Source organism: Bombina bombina, chromosome 6, assembly GCF_027579735.1.
Source record: "Bombina bombina isolate aBomBom1 chromosome 6, aBomBom1.pri, whole genome shotgun sequence".
Taxonomy (NCBI): domain Eukaryota; kingdom Metazoa; phylum Chordata; class Amphibia; order Anura; family Bombinatoridae; genus Bombina; species Bombina bombina.
Genome location: NC_069504.1, coordinates 170,899,029 through 170,916,362, shown reverse-complemented (window position 1 = coordinate 170,916,362; position 17,334 = coordinate 170,899,029). Strand labels below are relative to the sequence as shown.

At 33.8% G+C, this 17,334-nt stretch overlaps 1 protein-coding gene across 1 annotated transcript in view; it reads left to right on the top strand.

Annotated features, from left to right (window-relative positions):
• The window catches only part of CPED1 (cadherin like and PC-esterase domain containing 1), a 654,007-nt gene that overhangs the window by 315,639 nt on the left and 321,034 nt on the right, over window positions 1-17,334 (top strand). The window contains exons 14-15 of the mRNA XM_053719194.1: window positions 3,526-3,712; window positions 10,525-10,693. Coding sequence (XP_053575169.1) covers window positions 3,526-3,712; window positions 10,525-10,693 — 356 coding nt within the window. The remainder of the gene's footprint in view (window positions 1-3,525; window positions 3,713-10,524; window positions 10,694-17,334) is intronic.

The window sequence follows — 17,334 nt, the reverse complement described above, 5'->3', positions numbered from 1 at the left end:
GTAGTAATGGTGAGTTATTGATAAAAAACAGAAGACGTGTAGTAATGGTGAGTTATTGATAAAAAACAGAAGACGTGTAGTAATGGTGAGTTATTGATAAAAAACAGAAGACGTGTAGTAATGGTGAGTTATTGATAAAAAACAGAAGACGTGTAGTAATGGTGAGTTATTGATAAAAAACAGAAGACGTGTAGTAATGGTGAGTTACTGATAAAAAACAGAAGACGTGTAGTAATGGTGAGTTATTGATATAAAACAGAAGACGTGTAGTAATGGTGAGTTATTGATATAAAACAGAAGACGTAGTAATGGTGAGTTACTGATAAAAAACAGAAGACGTGTAGTAATGGTGAGTTATTGATAAAAAACAGAAGACGTGTAGTAATGGTGAGTTATTGATAAAAAACAGAAGACGTGTAGTAATGGTGAGTTATTGATAAAAAACAGAAGACGTAGTAATGGTGAGTTACTGATAAAAAACAGAAGACGTGTAGTAATGGTGAGTTATTGATAAAAAACAGAAGACGTAGTAATGGTGAGTTACTGATAAAAAACAGAAGACGTGTAGTAATGGTGAGTTATTGATAAAAAACAGAAGACGTGTAGTAATGGTGAGTTATTGATAAAAAACAGAAGACGTGTAGTAATGGTGAGTTATTGATAAAAAACAGAAGACGTGTAGTAATGGTGAGTTATTGATAAAAAAACAGAAGACGTGTAGTAATGGTGAGTTATTGATAAAAAACAGAAGACGTGTAGTAATGGTGAGTTATTGATATAAAACAGAAGACGTGTAGTAATGGTGAGTTACTGATAAAAAACAGAAGACGTGTAGTAATGGTGAGTTATTGATAAAAAAACAGAAGACGTGTAGTAATGGTGAGTTATTGATAAAAAACAGAAGCGTGTAGTAATGGTAAGTTATTGATAAAAAACAGAAGACGTGTAGTAATGGTGAGTTATAGATAAAAAACAGAAGACATGTAGTAATGGTGAGTTATTGATAAAAAAACAGAAGACGTGTAGTAATGGTGAGTTATTGATAAAAAATATTATCTATCGAAAGACACACATTGCAATTGCTGTACAATGTATATTTTAAAGAATATTGTATCTGTCTCCCACTGTATTAAAGTGTTATGAAACCCCAACATTTTCATTTGTGACTCAGAGCATGCAAGTTACAATAGTTTCAAATGTACTTCTATTGTAAAATTTGCTTTTGTTCACATGCTATTCTTTGTTGAAGAGATACCTAGGTAGGCGACTGGAGCATTACATGACAGGAAATAGTGCTGCCTTCTAGTGCTCTTGCAAATGGATAACATTCTTGCAAAGCTGTTGCCATATAGTGCTCGAGACATGGGCTGTCTTAGAAGCATACGTCCCTACCTTTTAACAAAAGATACTAACAGAACAAAGAAAACTTGATAATAGAAGTAAATTGGAATTTTATTTTAACGTCCCATGCTCTGTCTGAATCGTGTATCTCCAGCCTTTGAAGATGATGGACTCTAAAGCTTTGTTATCTTGTTATAGTAACTGCAGGAAATCTGTAATCTTATGTTGCACGTAATGCATTACTATTAGCAGCTGGTGGTAAATGGCACTATGTACTATGTCCTGCAATCTCCTTACACTGAGTACTGAAAGCTTCCTAAATATCAGCATTAACATTTACTTTTACTATATTCTTTATAACAACATAGTTTGTGCTTTCAGATCGTTTTCCATTTCCCAGAACTACTCTTCCAAGTATAGAAAGATATAAATACAAAAAATATAAATACAAAAGTAGTGAATTACCCTGTTCCTCCATTAGTCAGTATATGCATATAGGTTGCTATAGAGAGACATATTAAATAGATCATAATGTAGTACATGTGCATGAGACTAGTCTATCTATCTATTTATCTATCTATCTATCTATCTATCTATCTATCTATCTATATTCTAACTATCAGCTTTATGTCTGTCTTTTTTCTATCTATCTATATTCTAACTATCAGCTTTATGTCTGTCTGTTTTCTATCTATTTATCTATCTATCTATCATCTATCTATGTATCTATCTACCTATCTATCTATATTCTAACTATCAGCATTATATATGTCTGTTTTCTATCTATCTATTATCTATCTATTAATCTATCTATTTATCTTTCTATCAGTCTGTCTATCTATATATCTATCTATCTATCTATCTATCTATCTATCTATCTATCTATCTATCTATCTATCTATCTATCTATCTATATTCTATTAGCTTTATGTCTGTCTGTTTTCTATCTATCTATCTATCTATCTATCTATCTATCTATCTATATTCTAACTATCAGCTTTATGTCTGTTTTCTATCTATCTATTTATTTTTCTATCTATTTATCTTTCTATCTGTCTGTCCATCTATCTGTCTGTCTCCAGCCTCTAAAGAGGTGCATGAAACTACCCATTGGGAAAAAGGGGAAAGGGCAATATATATTTTTTTCAAGATATATATGATAAATTATAGGTCATATGTACTTAGTTACAAGTACAAGTTACAATGTATCTGGTGTCTTGTGACCACCTATCCTATGGGGTAAGTGACCCCTTATACAATAAAGTAACTTTCCTACATTGAAGAGAAGTATTCTGTGTGTCTTAAAGTGACATGGTTGCAAAGGCTAAAAGAGAGGATGCATCTAAGCATTTCATTACACAAGGTCCTTCCCCATTAACCTCTTGGCAATAATTATGCTATCATGCTCATCCCGACTGTTAGTTTCTCCTGTCCCTGAGAAGCACAATGCAAGTGCTGAAGATTTTAATAAGAGATTATATTTTTGATATTTTGTGATAAACAAATACTAATTACTCATGATAAATATTAGTATGAATCACAAATAAATTAATAAATGGCAAAATGAGTTCCTCAATGGTTGTTAAAAAATGAGAACCAGGCATTGAAAATGTTAATAAATGTCTATAAGGATCTTAAGGGGGTATGAATTATTCTAACCCTATCTCTACATTCTTGCATACCGTATACCGTCATGTGAAGCTTTTATGCACAAAATGTAATATAATGTAGCATATACTTAGCAAATGCATAAAATATTGCAGAATGTATAGTCAGGGGCTTGGTTGAATAATAATGGTTGATTAACATTATTAATGGTTGTACAATTATGCCTATAATTGTATGGCTTTGCCATAAAAAAATTGGGTTGGAGAAAAAATAGTTATATCTGGTAAATCAAAGGCAATAAAGGCACAATGTTAAAGGGACATGAAACCCAATGGATAATAGAAGTAAATGAGAAAGTTCTTTAAAATTGCATGCTCTATCTTAACCATGCCCTTTTAATCTGATTATTATCACGCTCATATTTCAAATAATGTTTTGTACTTATTAAGTTTAAAATTCTCTGCACTAGCGTACCTCTTCAATGTTCTATAAACTTTCCATATACAAGTAGAGTAGACTATTATAAGAACTGTGCCAAGTAACAGTTATCTTTCCTTTGATGCTTTCTTGGAACAGAGGATGATACACAATCGCACATTAGGAATATCTTCAGCAATCCTCCACTGGACCTGACTCCTCCATTTAGCCCAAGGATCAAAGACTACTATGCAGAAGTACCATTTGATGTAGTGACAGTGGAGATTGGAGCAGAAGCTGCCAACTGCAAGAGCCAAGTCCACCTGGATGAGAGGGAAGGCCTAAGGTACTAATAATAAATTCAGTTTTCTACACATATTTAGTTTTTTGCACATTTTTCTACATATATGTTATAGACTTGTGCATATTTTTAAAGAAATATAATTTTTTTATGTCCATTGTGTATATAAAATATTAAAAAATATATATTTATTTTGTAATAATATATAACCATGTTAACACCAGTTTTTATATAATTGCATGTAATATGCACTACTATAAATAGTATGTGCTTTTACTGATCTAAAAATCCAGTATAAAACCTTTTAAAAACTCACTTAGAAGCTCCCAGTTTAGCACTGTTGGTGAGGATAGGCTGGGACACTCAATGAAAGGGGCAGGGAAAGCAGAAAGAGCAGACTCTTCCCCCATCCCCCATCATTATGAAAATACAGATTACACACTCAATAGCAGCACTAATCTGTAGACCTGGGTCTTAATCTGATGCTATGGGGCTTGGTTAGGAGTCTGAAAATCAGTACAATGTTATTAAAAAATAAGCAAAACTATACATTTTACAAAAACACTCACAGCTGGGCTATAAGAATGGATCATCTACAAAACATTATGCAAAGAAAAATCAATGTCCCTTTAATGAGAAAAGCAAACTGTGATGTTCTGCAGCTTGTTAAATGGCTTTGTGTAAAATTGTGTGATACAAGGTAAAACAGAGTTCAAGTAAATATAGATTAGAATAGGGTCTTACCCATTGTCATGCTATATTGTGTATCAATCTATATACTGATACGTGATATGGTTGACTTGCAAAATTTATGTCATATTTGAATCATTTCCTGAAAATTCACTTCTCTTCTAGAACTTGGGTGGCCTCTATGATTAGATTAGAAATAAGAATAATGAAAATACTTATGTTTTATGAACTGCATTGTACAATATAGTCTACTGACAATTATACTACACAATAATTCTTTGCCTTTAAAGTTTAGGTTACATAATAATATCCACATATGTGTTCATGCTTGCCAGAGTCTGTTTGCATTTCCCATACTAACAACTGTTATGCTGGCTTACATAGGATTTATTGGTGCATCATTTTAGAATGGTTTACATCCGCTCACAGCTCTCGATCCGTGTTTAAAAGTGAGTTTTATTAAACTAGTATTTCTGGGCATTAATAAGTCATAATTAATTGAAAACATAACAAAAAATGGGTTATTCATTTTAAGAGTAAGCACAAAATATATGTGACACAGCTATTATAAATATATATATATATATATATATATATATATATGTGTGTGTGTGTATATATATATATATATTTATATATTTTTATATATATATATATATATATATATATATATATGTGTTTACATTATATATATATATATACATACCTGTATATATATGTCTGTGTGTTTGTGTGTATATATATATGTATATATGTACAGTATATATGTATTTATACAATATATACACCGTATTGCTGTAAGAGACTGCTGTTGTCTTTATCAAAAGTGGCAACAGCATGAAATTAATGTCAGCTGTTAAAGGGACACTGAACCCAATTTTTTTTATTTCATGATTCAGATAGAGCATGAAATTTTAAGCAACTTTCTAATTTACACCTATTATCATTTTTTCTTCATTCTCTTGCTATCTTTATTTTAAAAGCAGGAATGTAAATCTTAGCAGCCAGCCCATTTTAGGTTCAGCACCATGGATAGCGCTTGCTTATTGGAGGCTGAAATTTACCCACCAATAAGCAAGCATAACCCAGGTTCTCAAGCAAAAATGGGCCGGCTCCTATGCATCACATTCCTGCTTTTTAACTAAATATAGCAAGAGAATTAATACAATGTAATAATAGGAGTAAATTAGAAAGTTGCTTAAAATTGCATGCTCTATCTGAAGTATGAAAGAAAAAAATTTGGGTTTAGTGTCCCTTTAATTTCTGTAACATAGTAACATAGTAGATAAGGTTGAATAAAGACCGAAGTCCATCGAGTTCAACCTATACAAATCTAAAGTACTTACAAAAAGCTCCAGTTAAGCTTAAATAACCCCACTAAAAGGTGACCCATTTAATACTAGCAATCATATCCATGAATTTTGTTTCTATACAGAAATGTATTAAAGTGAATGTAAATTTTGATGCTAAAGTGCCCGGTTTTTAAAACTTTGATTAAAAACAGGGGCACTTTAATTCATCAATATTTTCATTTCACTCCTGTTGTGAAAATAAACTTACTTTTTAATCTTCACAGCAGCTCCAGCTTCCTCCACCTGTTTCAAAGCCTCTTCCTGGGTCTAAAATGAGGTATATGGCTTCCTCCAATCACAGCAGTGAATCAGACACTGAATCCCCCGGGGGGGAATCTGTGATTGGAGGATGACCTATCAATCATTTCTGACATCAGAAATGGCTTGTGAGACCGGAGGAAGCAGCAGCTGCTGTGAAGTTTAAAAGGTAAGTTTTTTGTCACAATAGGAGTGAAATGTAAATTTTGATGAATTAAAGTGCCCCTGTTTTTAAACAAAGTTTTAAAAACCGGGCACTTAAACATCAAAATTTACATTCACTTTAAGACTATTTTTAAATGTATCTAGGGTATTGGCATTCACTTACTCCTTTGGTAATGAGTTCCACAATTTTATTGCTCTTACAGTGAAAAAATGTTTCCGTTGCAGGAGATTAAATCTCCTTTCCTCCAACCTTAAATTGTGACCTCTTGTTAGAAACAATTTTCTTGGAATAAACAGAGCTTCTGCCATCTCTGTATATGGGCCTTGAATATATTTATATAAAGTAATCATGTCACCTCTCAAGCGCCTTTTTTCTAAAAAAAACAGACCCAGTTTGGCTAGCCTCTCCTCATAGGTTAAATTATCCAATCCCCTTATTAGCTTTGTGGCCCTTTCCTGAACGTTTTCTAGTTCTGCAATATCTTTTTTTGCGATTGGTCCCCAGAACTGCACTCCATACTCAAGGTGAGGTCTTACCAGGGCTTTATATAGTGAATTTCCTCCCTTGAATCAATGCCTCTTTTAATAAATGCTAGTATTTTATTAGCCTTTGAAACCGCTGCCCTGCATTGTGCACCCATCTTTAGCTTGTTATCTATTATTACTCCCAAATCTCTTTCCTCCCCTGTTTGCTAAGTCTTGTCCCATTTAAAAAATACGTTGCCTGCTTATTTTTACTTTCAAAATGTTGAACCTTGCATTTTCCCATATTAAAACTCATTTTCCATTTACTTGCCCATACTTCTAATGTTTGCAGATCCCTTTGTAGCGAAAGTTCATCCTGCTCTGACCTAATGATCTTACTTAGTATCATCTGCAAAAATAGAGATGTCGCTATTTAATCCTTGCTCCAAGTCATTTATAAAAATATTAAAAAGAACAGGGCCCAGTACTGATCCCTGGGGGACTCCACTGATTACCTTTGTCCAATCTGAGTATGATCCATTTACTACTACTCATTGCTCCCTATCTTTTATCCAGTTATTTATCCATGAGCTAACATTTTCAGCTATTCCCAGTCCCTTAATTTTGTGCATTAATCTCTCATGTGGCACTGCATCAAATGCCTTTGCAAAATCTCAATATATCACATCAACTAATTCCCCTTTATCTATATTTTTACTTACTTCCTCGTAGAATCTAATTAGATTAGTTTAACATGATCTATTTCTCCTAAAACCATGCTGATTAGAACTCAAAATCTTGTTTACACGAATATGCTCATCAATATAATCCCTTATAATCCCTTCAAATATCTTCCCCACTATTGATGTCAGACTACCTGGTCTATAGCTTCCTTGATCATCCCTGCTTCCCTTTTTGAAGAGTGGCACCACATCAACTTTACGCCAATCCTGGGGTACCATGTCTGAGGATATTGAGTCTTGAAAAATTAAGAGTAGTGGTTTGTCTATAACAGTGCTAAATTCCCTTAACACCCTTGGGTGTATTCCATCTGGGCCTGGAGTTTTATTTACCTTAATATTATGCATTTGTTCCTGATATCCTCTAAACATAATCCCGTTAATGGTATGGACTGGCATGTTCTATTTTGTTCCAAAGTATCATCCAATGGTTCCTCTCTTGTGTATACTGATCATGCTACCCTACACACATTTTAATGTACCTATATTGTCCTTCTTAGATCTTCTTCTATTTATGTAAGAACCTTTTAGGGTTAGACTTAGAATCCTTTCCAATTAATTTTTGATTTTCAGTTTTGGCTAATTTGATTGCTTTTTTGCACGCTTTGTTACATTCCTTAACATATGGAATGTTGAGTTTGTACTATTTTCTTTGAATAATTTAAATGCCCTACGTTTTTTCCTAATTTCTCTTAACACATTTTTATTTAGCCACATTGGCTTTGATTTTTTATTTTTATTTTTATAACCATATGATATTTGTTGATATGTGGCTGCTGATAAACAATAACAGCATTAGCAACAGAATCATATGCCTGTTTTTAAAATGTACAGTTACGTACTTCCTACTAGTTTCATATTAAAGGGACATGAAATCCAAAATTTTTCTTTCATGATTCAGATAGAGGATACAATTTTAAACAACTTTCTAATTTACTTCTATTATCTAATCTGTTTCATTCTCTTGGTATCATTTGTTGAAGGAGCAGCAATGCCCTAATGGATCCTAACTGAACACATGGGTGAGCCATTCACAATCGATATATATATATGTAACCACCAATCAACAGCTAGAACCTAGGTTCTCTGTTGCTCCTGAGTTTGCTTAGATAAACCTTTCATCAAAGGATAACAAGAGAAGGAAGCACATTAAATAATAGAAGTAAATTGGAAAGTTGTTTAAAATTGTATTCTCTATCTGAATCATGAAATAAAATGTTGGGGTTTCATGTCCCTTTAACTTTAAACAACTTTTTCTTAAAGGGATATGAAAGCCATTTTTTCTTTCATGATTCAGACAGAACGTACAATTTTAAACAACTTTCCAATTTACTTCTATTATTAAATGTGCTTCATTTTTAATTAGAAATTAAAAACATTCAAAAACGGAATTGGAATAATAAAATAAAATAACAATGTAATGATCATAATGTATGTATGCATGTTTCCTATAATTGTGACATCAACACACATTTACATTTTATTAAACTAGGATGTTATTGTGCTTGTTCAGATATAAAATCAGCATACAGATAATGCAAACATGTCAATAAATATTAAAAAAAAAACTGCGCCATGAAACAAAAATAAACAAAACTCATACACAAACTTGCATGAAATGTTTTTTTCTGGTGTATCTGAATACTACTTAGAAGGGTTCTCAGTGTTATGCACCAGGCAGGTTTTGGAAATGTAGACTCATCAGCAAACACTAGAGTGAAAGCAACAGTGCTTAAAGGGACATTGTGCTGCAAACTATAGTCGGTTTTAATATATTCCAATTATCCATTTTACCTGCTGGAATATATTAAAGGGATGCACTTTAAAGGGACAGTCAACACCCGGCAGAACTTAATACCATCATTTTGATACTCAGAATAAGATGCGCCTGCACCACCTTCCATGTTAAATACATCTAACAATATGGAGTAATCGTCCACAGCACATACGTTTTTCAGCTGTAGACATGGTCGCCAAACCCCTCCCCTTTTTCCTTCGTCCCCTTTCTCTATAGAACTCAATGCTCGTTCGTGTTCTTGCTAATGCGCATGTGCATTAGAAATTCCTGTCCGCTCGCAAGCAGAAATTTTGAACTGTAACAATGGTATCAGCCTGAAAAGTATTAGAGTTTTTTTTTTTATTATAAAAAAATAAATATTATTGTGCTAAAAATTTTTTTTTTATGCTGATGGAGGTGTGTCTATGTCCACCAATAGAGTTGTTAGGATATTAGTCCTTCAGAATGAGTTGGTTTTTTTGCTATATATATTATATATTAAATGTATACATCAGTGATGGATGATCAATCTTGATGGACAGAGCAATATTTTAGAAATCTTAGAGACCCCATACATTTATGTCTATGAAAAATACGTATAATAGTATATTTCTTAAAAATGTCCAGTATTACAGGACCAGATTTAGGTGAAGTGCAGGGCATCCTCTATCCACTTTTATACCCACCAGAGGACTCTTTTTAAAGGGACAGTCAACACCAGAATTTTTGTTGTTTAAAAATATAGATAAACCCTTTATTACCCATTCCCCAGTTTTGCCTAACCAACACAGTTATAATAATACACATTTTACCTCTGTGATTACCTTGTATCTAAGCCTCTGCAAACTGCCCACTTATTTCAGTTCTTTTGACAGACTTGCATTTTAGCCAATCAGTGCTCACTCCAGTGTAACTTCACGTGCATAAGGTCAATGTTATCTATATGAAACACATGAACTATTCCCCTCTAGTGGTGAAAAACTGTCAAAATGCTTTCAGATTAGAGGCAGCCTTCAAGGTCTAAGAAATTATGAACCTCCTAGGTTTAGCTTTCAACTATGAATATCAAGAGAACAAAGCAAAATTGGTGATGAAAGTAAATTGAAAAGTTGCTTAAAATTACATGGTCTATCTGCATCATGAAATTTTTTTTTTAAGTTGTGCCAACCCACCAGACGTTTCCAAAGCACAGCTTTATCGTTTTGCTTTTTCCTGGGTTCCACAAGTGTGGCACAAATTCTTTGTTCAGCTTTTTATTAGGGGCCCTAAAAAGCTAGCACAGAGGTTGCCAGTTTGCCATATCTGTAAACATTTTTGAGATTAATGTCCCTTTAAGGCTGGACTACAAAAAATGTAACTGTTTAATTCCTTATTAAATTGTATTTTGCTCTGCACTTTTTTTTTTTACAGTGTTGGTATTTATCCTCTTGGCTTGGGTCCAAATCAAATCACCATACATGTCACAGATGACTCAAAACCATCCACTGTGTTACTGAGAAGCTATAGAATAACAGTGAGCCGCGAAGATCGCCCAAGTCTGCCACTATTCGACCAGTATAAGATGTGTGGTTTCATACAGGTACATTTTAAAATATCATTTACACTGAATAGAAACGGCAAAGTGGTTTTGTTATTGTTCTTTGAGTAGATAGTATATATAATTGTGCACATTACAATAAAGACTGTCAATAAGCTACAACCTTATGTGGCGCACTGCTGGACACAGACATACAGTGTGTTTATCTAATGTAAAATCTCTCAGTATAAGCCCAGTTTATTTATCCAGGGCACAAATATGTGTTTTTATTTAGCTATAGTCCAGCAGGTTACAGACAGAGAAAGAAGAGAAGGATTTTACAACTAAACCTTATAGGGCTATAATAGTCTAAAAATGACATGCTCTAATTTGTCACATGATTTAGATGTGGAACAAACGCTGCTGATTGGATCAGCAGCTGGTTTTCATTTGGGACCAGCAGTGCTATGTAGGACCTGAGTGGTACTTCTACTGTGTGTTTAATCAGTTTGTGGGGTTAAACACACAGAAGTGCAGGGTGGATAGTCTTAAAATGAAATGCTCTAATTAACTTTTATGGCCCTTTAAATATGACTGCATTATTTAGGGAGCTAAGAACAAATTATTTTTTATTTTTTGAGGATAAATTATGAGAGTAAACAAACTGAAAATTTCAGATACAATTTTCCAGATATAGAGATTAAAACAGCAGTTTTCATATATGAAGACAAATAGGGCCTGATTAATCAAGCTGGTAAAGCAGCTTTGAGGCCCTGGTTTTTCAGGCTCAACTAAAACAATAGTTAAGTAGCATTCATCTTAAGACCACTGCTGCTTAACCTGTCCACTTTTGGACCCAAATGATGGCTAAAATAACAGATATTCTAAAAAAACAGTAGCATAAATAAGAGCTTGACATGAAATTAAAATACCTGCCATTAGGATAAATTAGACCAATAATATAAAATGGCACCTAAATATAGAAGCTGTAGACTGACATCAGCCGAGCCATAAAGCCAAGTAGTGTATATTATGAATAGGATAACCAGCATATCCCAAGTAGTGTATATTATGAATAGGATAACCAGCATATCCCAAGTAGTGTATATTATGACATCATATGCCAAATTAGGGTGCTTAATAGTATCTTAGACCGAAGGGCATTATCAGTCTCTCTAAAGACTGTATTATAGTTGTGGTATACTCAAAGGAGTAAATTAGAGTCACTAGAAGTAAAATATGGAAATTAGGAACAGGGAAGCTAGTTTTAAAGGCTCCCTGTTTCTGCTCAATGGTAGAATGGCTCATAATGGAACTGTCTTTATAAGCCCTCTTCAACCCAGCAAGCCTTTCTATGCCGCTCTTCATGCTCCTAGTCCCAGTCTTATACCCATTACCTTTGATACGAGCGTCAGAACATCCCATACCTCATGCTCTGTAGATTAAGCTAACTCCGTGTCCTGCTGTGATCCAGTACAGGTAGGTAATAAGCGCTGTGGCCCCACAATGCCACCACTCCCTTGCGCCACTGAAGCGGGACCAAACTGAATGACTTGCTCAGAGGTATGAGCAGAGGAGGAGTGAAACGACACCCTTAGCGTCTCCTCAAATGCAGCTGAATAGGCATCAAGTAGGCTGCACAGCTCAATCGGAACATATGTAGTAGTTGCCATGGTAAGCTCAGATTGTATGATTGACATTAATAGAACTGAAACTCTTGAGTTTTTCTGCGTAATTCAAATGCAACTGCAGTTTTCAGAGTTTGGCACCTTGTGTGAACTCCTTAGTGAATGGGAAGATGTTGGTTGATTGTGCATCATATATATATGCTTTCATTCAAACTAGTGTACAGTACATATGTGCCAATCATTGGCTGCATTAGGTGATAGACCAGTACTGGGTGTGTGTAAATGGTGTCAAAAATATAAAAATATGAATCAGATATTTATAAACAAAATTTATTTTGAAAAGTTGGTTAAAATGTACTTGGGCTATACAGGACCAGTAGTTTATATTTGAATAAAAATTTGGTTTAGAAATATTTATAACTAACCTCAATACAGTGACATTTTGAGTGACATGTATCTGTGACTTTTGAGTAAAGTTAGCTCTTGCAATGATAACAAACATTATCAAGGGTCTGTGAGAGGTTATCTTACAAGAAGCATGGCAGCAATAAATCAATAGCTTCAATTCTTCTGCGCTATATAATCTGACACCTGTTGCACAAATGAAAGAGTAAATAAATGGGAGTGGTCTGTTGATATGCAGACAGCTCAAGTGGTATCATACTTATAGAGGGAAAGGTCATTGACAGCAGTGTGCCCTTTCTCACAGTAAGCTTTAGCTAAATTTCTAATCCAAATACTTTTTCTAACTTTCTTTTATGTTTAATCCCATTAGGATGTTCAAGTTTCACTGCAAGTTGATACTGTGTTGAAGGTTACAATACAAAGACAAATCTAGAAATGTTGATTTAAATCTTCTAACAATTCTCATGCATTTGAGTAATCCTGGATTAAGTTCAATTCTATTTGTAAAGTGTGTGGTTCCTAGTAATGTTAGCATGTAGAACACCTACCGATTTGCCTTTATTCTTTATAAAGATTCAGCTGCATTTCCCAATTGATCCCAGGAGATGCAATTGAGGCATTCCTCAAATTTACAAAGCCTTAGTTAAACCTTGTACATAATATATACAACAAATAGCAAATAATTATACAGCAAATAGCTATATATCTCAAGGCCATCTAAGGAGACATTAGATCATATATTCCGATAATCTATAGCATGTGTCATACGTGTAATGATATAATTTTCTTAAGTAGTAACTGAATGCAGTAAACATTAGAAACTTTGGGCCAGAGTGGAGCACTATTTAGGACTTTTACTAGAGCACTAATTGAGCTAGAACTAATTTTTTTGCGCTCGTATTATGAGTTCAAAGTTAAAAGTTATTGCTCTTGTGCTTATCCAGCAAGCCAAAAAGCCGAACTTAGAATACAGCGCGCAGTAACCTATTAGCCCATAGAAGTCAATGGAGCAAAAAAGTGGAAAAAAACACCCAACTCTCTAGCAAAACAGGTAATATCGTACAGTACCACGGATCTCTCTCATGGTTCCCCCTGATCGGAACGTCCAAGGTCCCCCTAAGGGTAAATCAAGGTACTTCAATTGTCACAGTGACATGTAAGGTGCAAGCTGCTACAAGTTTTGACATCTCCGTTAGCTGGCTCTGGAGACAGTGTCCGTGTTGCAGCTCTGTATAGTGGGCATTTTGTAGGTATCTCCCTACTTTTTCAGAGGCTGCCACAGAGTTCAATTCATCCCTTAAAAATGTTAACCGTTGCTATGTAATCAATAAAAAGAAACAGGATACAATTTAGCTACAAATGTGTATCAAGGAAAACATAATAATAATATTATATGTACTTAACCATAATAATTATAGTTTAAATGGAGCATGCCACCATATGGAAAGGAGCTAAATAAAACATTATTACAGTAAAAACTCAAATGATAATGTGTACCAATTCTGCATAAAATTCTAATAATAACTGAAACAATATAAATAAAAGTATATATTTATACAATTTTGTGTGTGTGTGTGTATATATATATATATATATATATATATATATATATATATATATATAAAACATAATAAAGGATACACCCTTTTTTCGCATTCCTTCCATCTTAGGGCAGTGGGTGGGATCCAAAGTAGCGAGTAACATTTTGGGCTGGCTAGTGGCTTAGGGCATGACATTTTGAGCCATGTGTGTGTATATACATATATATAGTGCATTTTTTGTAAAAGAAAAGGTACCAGTACTAAAAAAAAAAAGGTACTGATACTCATTGATTATTGATTGATATATTATGCTCAGTAACTTTGAGGAAAGCGAAGGGACAACATTATTTAAAATGTTTGATGTATTTTGCAGCCCCTCTTGTGAAAACATGATGATTACAAATATTACCTGTTATGAGTTGTCAGCATGGTAGAGGTGATGAAGACTTTCACTGGACATGTCTGTTTAGTTATATTGTAAAGGGTACAAAGTAATAATTATTACTAATCTCAAAATATATTATAACCACCATGAATTTTATCACTCACTATAAATCACTAATACTAACTGCTTAAAGCTGGTTGTTATGATACACTAGTGTTAAGCACCAGTGCTAAGCTGTAAACAGTATAGGAATTAAGGAACTCTCTTCTTGCATACATAAGGCTTAACTGGACACTGTACTTAAAACATACTATAGTCCATATAAAACAATTGTTTAAATGTGCTGATATTTTCATTTTTCTTGGAACATAATGAGCTGAGCTATGTAGCAACCCAAGGGTTGCAGGTTCGACCCCTGGCGAGGTCCACTCAGCCTTTCATCCTTCAGTGGCTGATAAAATGAGCAGCGCCTTCAGACCCTTACGGGTTATTAGTCGTGCTTTACAAGTACCCAATACTACATACATACATAATATGAAGCAGAACACTATCAAAGTAAAAGCGCTCACAGTAACCTATATAAACAAATGTAAATTTGTAGTACCTGTAGCTTGTATGATGATCTCAGTCACGATAGGGAGCAAAATGAGAGTAGTAAGGTGGAGATCTGCAGCTGTGGCGTCAGAGCCGGTCTGTAATCAGCATCCAAAAAAGAGCAATATGTTTTCCACAAGTTTAGACACCACATAAAGCGCAAAAAATCTCCTCAGTAAGATAAAACTTCCTTTATTGTAGCCAAAAGTAAAAACATAACAGCTAAGACATAGCTGTAATAAAGCACTAAAAATCTTGTGACACAATGTCAGCGATCCAGACCACACGCAGACATGTTTCGTGCAGTTGCGCACTTGATCACTGCTTGAAAGCAATCCTGACCGCTCATTGCTTTATAGCACTTTTCTTAAAGAGACACTTGCAAATTTAAAAGTCATTGTGTCAGTTGTCACTATTCATTACCTATCCTTTGTTGAAAAGCATGCAAAAAATCTTTTATACACTTATTTAAAGTATTTGAAATACTATTATATGTATTAATTAAACAGTATATAACCATCCTGATTTTATGTTCACTTGTGGTTTGGTTCAATAATAATACCTTTTATTATAAATTTAATTCCTTGAACACTTTGTTGTAGATTTCTTTATATTAGGGGATATAATCCTGTATTAATAAAACTTTTAAAGTGCAAACATAAGTGGATTTTAACATTATGTATTGCAAACACCTTTTCATAATTTCTAAGTTTTTAAGTTCCTCAAAAGAAAATTATGTATATTATGTAGTTATACATATATATCAAATTGTATTTACTCTACTAGTAGTCATAATAAGATATCTATTGTTGTTAGTTTCATTTGATCTGATGGTTAATATATTAGTAAGAAGAAGTGTTGAATTTCTTAGTTTAATGATCTTTAATTTACAAATAGATCTAGGTCCCTGCGCATGTTTAACCCTTGTGGATTACATGTTTTTAGTGTGAAAATCCAAAAGACTTCACGTTTGTTGAGTTTATCTTCTCTATCTCCTCCACGTTTCCATAGGGGAACATGATCTATACCTTGTATTTTAAGCAGCGATGCATCTGAATTATGTTGGGTTTTAAAATGCCTTGACACTGGTGTATCTGTGTCGTCATCCTCAATTGATCTAAGGTGCTGTAAGAACCTATCTTTAATACTTCTCTTGGTTTTACCTACGTATTGGATGTTACACAGATCACATGTTAGTAAATATACTACATGTGTAGTAGAGCAATTTATGTAGTATTTAATTTTGTATTCTTGCTGTGTTGCATATGAGGTAAATATATTACCCTCTGTTACATGGTTACACGTTTTGCATATGTTTCTTCTACACCTGAAAAATCCTTTCCTTTCTTTCAGCCAACATGTGTTTTGTTTAGTTCATAAATTAGATGGAGAAAGATAGTTAGAGAGCGTTTTTCCTCTTTTAGATATTACATCAACTCCCTCACAAGTTATTGTTTTCAGTATAGGATCTGAGTGTAGTATGGGGATAGTGTCTTTAATGATTTTACTGATATTTTTGAAGTCTGTGCTATAGGTTGTAATAAACCTAGGTTTCACTTTGTCCCTTACTTTGATATCCTTTTTTTTGTATGTGAGTAAATCCTCCCTTGTTCTCTGTTGTACACTTTCTTTGGCTTTGTTAAGGGTTTCCTCACTATATCCTCTCTGTTTTAATCTTTCTTCAATGATTGCACATTGTTTAATATAGTCATCATCACTAGAGCAATTTCTTTTGGCCCTAATGAATTCACCTTTCGGTATACCTCTTAGGACGTGTCTTGGATGGCACGATTTATACAAAAGTGTGGTGTTTCCTGCTGTTGGCTTTCTGTATAGTGTAGATACTATTTTCTCATGTTCTACATCAGCTTTTAACGTTAGATCCAAAAAATGTATTGATTCTGAACTATGTTCTCCTATAAATTTCAATCCACATCTATTGTTGTTTAGGTATATACAAAATTCCTCAATTTGTTCTGTGTCACCTTTATAGATGAAAAGTAAATCATCTATGTATCTAAAAAAATGTATAACCTTCTCTCTGTAAGGATTTCTCTCTCCAAAGACGTGGAACAGCTCCCACCAACCCATAAATAGGTTGGCGTAAGATGGGGCAAATTTTGCCCCCATAGCTGTTCCACGTCTTTGGAG